The sequence below is a fragment of the Juglans regia genome, chromosome 4, assembly GCF_001411555.2.
Source record: "Juglans regia cultivar Chandler chromosome 4, Walnut 2.0, whole genome shotgun sequence".
NCBI classification, from domain to species: domain Eukaryota; kingdom Viridiplantae; phylum Streptophyta; class Magnoliopsida; order Fagales; family Juglandaceae; genus Juglans; species Juglans regia.
In genome coordinates, this window is record NC_049904.1 from 15,647,364 (window position 1) to 15,650,341 (window position 2,978).

Below are 2,978 nucleotides of genomic sequence, written 5' to 3' on the forward strand. Positions count from 1 at the left end.
TAATATATATGGAATCTAAATGCGAACAGGCGAATGCTTGTTTCCAAATAGTAGTACGTTACTACTAGGCTTGGGCAGCGTGCCTCTGGAATCCAGCCTGGCTACCCACTCTACCCGGCCCGCAGGGGTAACGAGCTGAAAATCATCATCCCGAGCTGGCGGATTCATCTTAAAATAAAAGCAAATGGGCGAATGGCAGGTATGGATACCCACCCGCCAATATATAAGAAGAAAGCTTAGGCTTTATTTTATTTTTTCATTAGGATATTGCCCTACATAGGCACACTTTCATACAGCACGGTTTTCATATGTTCCTCGAGGCTTGGGAGGCCATGGTTGTCGTCATAACTATACAACAAGGGCACCATTCTTGCCATATTAAGACAAGCCTCGTTGAATTTTGCTGGAAATGGATTTGGAGAGATCAGACACTCCTTGTTTAATCTTTTCCATGAATCTGAAATCATATCGACAACCTTCTCTCGTGCTTCTTTGACTGCAGAATCCTTGTGTTCTTTCATGTAATAATCTATGTACGATCCATCGTGGCCATCTTGACTCTCATCCTGCAATCACATCAAGAACATGCATGTTATTTTAGTCTGAAAAAGAACGATCTAGGACATGAAGTACCATTATTCAAGAGTAGCTAGCATACTTACCATGGCACTTCCCAAGTCGTCCCAAAGCCGAAGAATTGTGGCAGGGGAAGATATAATACCAGGGACGTTGTCAACAAGATCTACAGTTTCCTTTGTTATGCCATGTCCCAATTGGAAGAAAATGTGAACTAGTACCACATGTACCCCTGAACTAACAACTGCATTCTTCAGATATTCTTCTGGCTTTGGAGACTGCCCAGATGAAAACCATTGAGCCTCTACCAGAAAAGCGTTGCACAAACTAGCCCACTGCAATATATAATTCGTGATTTTCATGATGAAGATGCATGTTTTCATTTATTAGATAAGATTAATGCATAGAAAGTATGATGTATTTACCGTCTTTCTTAAAGAATCTACGGGATTCCACCCATGTTTTTGATATATCTTGTAGCTGATTTGGTTAGTGATGTCATTAAGAGCAGTGAAGCATATCTTCATGTATTCGGGTAATTGCTCAAGTGCAGCAAAATCCCATCTGCATGCAAATTAAAACATTTTATTTATGAATATACAACGGTTGAGAGGGATAAGAAAAGAAGTAATCCAGTATTTAAGATGCATATATACTTGTTGATGGCTTCTGTGAAGAGGGTGACTTCCTCAAGCGTTCCATGAACATCGAAAATGTCATCTATTATGTAGATTAGAGAAATGGATTTTGTGAGCTCAACCCTTTCCTCGGATAGATCTGGGTCTGTAAGACAGGCCATGGAAACTATGTACCATTTGAGCGGTTGGTCCCTTGCAAACTTCAGTTCTTGTGCCAGACCAACATCTTTCCACCATCTAAGATGACAGAGATTGACTTTTAGATAAGGAAAATAATCACTGTTGTTGTAAAGTAGTAAATCATCAAGTTGTTGTTACACTTACATGGACATTTGAACAATTTCCTTCTGGTGAATGGATTGGACCATATTGAAATCCATTTTTGCTAGGTGGTGTAAATCATTCAACCATAATCCATTTGTGCCGTTCAAATTATCAAAAAACTTCTTGGCCATGAACCTTGCCAAACTTTTGTGGTAAGGATTCCCTAAAGTATTCCCAACAACACTGACTTGGTAGTCATCAGGATGTCTGATTTGCCACGCATTCAGAAGCTGCTCGCAAAAGCTGCTAGCTTCATCTAGTATGTCTTCTCCTTCTATACTTAGCTGTGAAGCTTCAAAGAAACTCATCAATCCGTTTATGTCGTTATCCAGTTCTTTGTCAAACTTTCCCTCCCTGTCCTTGAAGTTGTTAAATACATCTGTTATAAACAATAGACGGTTGAGAATTAGTCTCATCATCGCTTTTATTTTAAACTCAGAAAGAAACAAGACATGAGGTAACGGGGAGTAACTCACCGGCAGGAACATAGTAACCTCGTTGTCTCAACAGTCGAAAGCGTAGCGCAACCTTGTGAAGATTCTGACCGCAATCACCATGAGCAATGTATTTTGCATATTGCCCTTTTAAAATTGCATCAATGTCTTCCTCGAAGCGGTAATCAATGCCGAGGCGTTGGATGGCATTAATCATGTTTAAACATTCGAAACCATCATCTTTTCCTACTTTCCTTAGTGCACGCCTACATGCTTCTAATTTATGGGAATGTTGGACGCTGAGCCCGCCCTGCAGACAAAGAGATCAATCAAACACAGCTCCGATCAGAAATTAATCAAACAGATCAAACAGAGGTGACATGCACAATACTCTTACAAAATCATGCTTCTTAGTTCCGTAGTTTGGGTATTCTAAAGGAGTAGAAGTAAATGTATCATGATGATCTTGGGAATTTTTCCAACGTTTGTGGGCAGTTGGCAATGAGGTAAGGCTGAAGGGATTTGAATTTGCAGTTTTCTGATTTCTGTTGGGAGCAGTTGGGGGATTGATGGAAGCAAAGAAAGTTTTAGTGAACATGGAGGCGGCCATGGCGAGAATAAGTAAATAATTAATCTTGTTAATTTGAGAGTTTGATAGGTTTGTAAAGAATGCTTGAATCCAATTTATATATAGGAAGACACATGACGTCATCAAGTATTTTAGGACGTTGTTTGAAAACGTTTTAAACCTGGGACTTGGCGGTTGACAATCAATCGTTAACACATTTGCGGTAACAAACAAGAATCCATTTGGTGTGTCGTTTTATATTAATTATATATATTTTTTATATAAATATATAAATTGATAACTACTAAAATAAATTATATATGTGTTTTAAGAATATTAAGTGTTTAATAAATATTATAAGTTTAGAAATTAGTGTGAAAAATAATGCACGTGACTAAAACATTGATTTGATTTGATTTTTCTTTTAAACCTTAATCA

The 2,978-nt window shown here is 38.2% G+C and overlaps 1 protein-coding gene across 1 annotated transcript; it reads right to left on the minus strand.

The window, feature by feature from the left end:
* Nucleotides 1–272: 272 nt before the first annotated feature.
* On the minus strand, nucleotides 273–2,600 carry LOC108979322 ((3S,6E)-nerolidol synthase 1-like). The gene is made up of 7 exons (XM_018949978.2): nucleotides 2,370–2,600; nucleotides 2,015–2,282; nucleotides 1,539–1,917; nucleotides 1,233–1,451; nucleotides 1,002–1,140; nucleotides 663–911; nucleotides 273–566 (listed from the first exon to the last, which is right to left on the minus strand). Exons 1-7 carry the CDS (start codon nucleotides 2,580–2,582, stop codon nucleotides 273–275), a joined length of 1,761 nt encoding a protein of 586 aa, XP_018805523.2. The 5' UTR covers nucleotides 2,583–2,600.
* Between the last annotated feature and the right edge of the window lie 378 nt (nucleotides 2,601–2,978).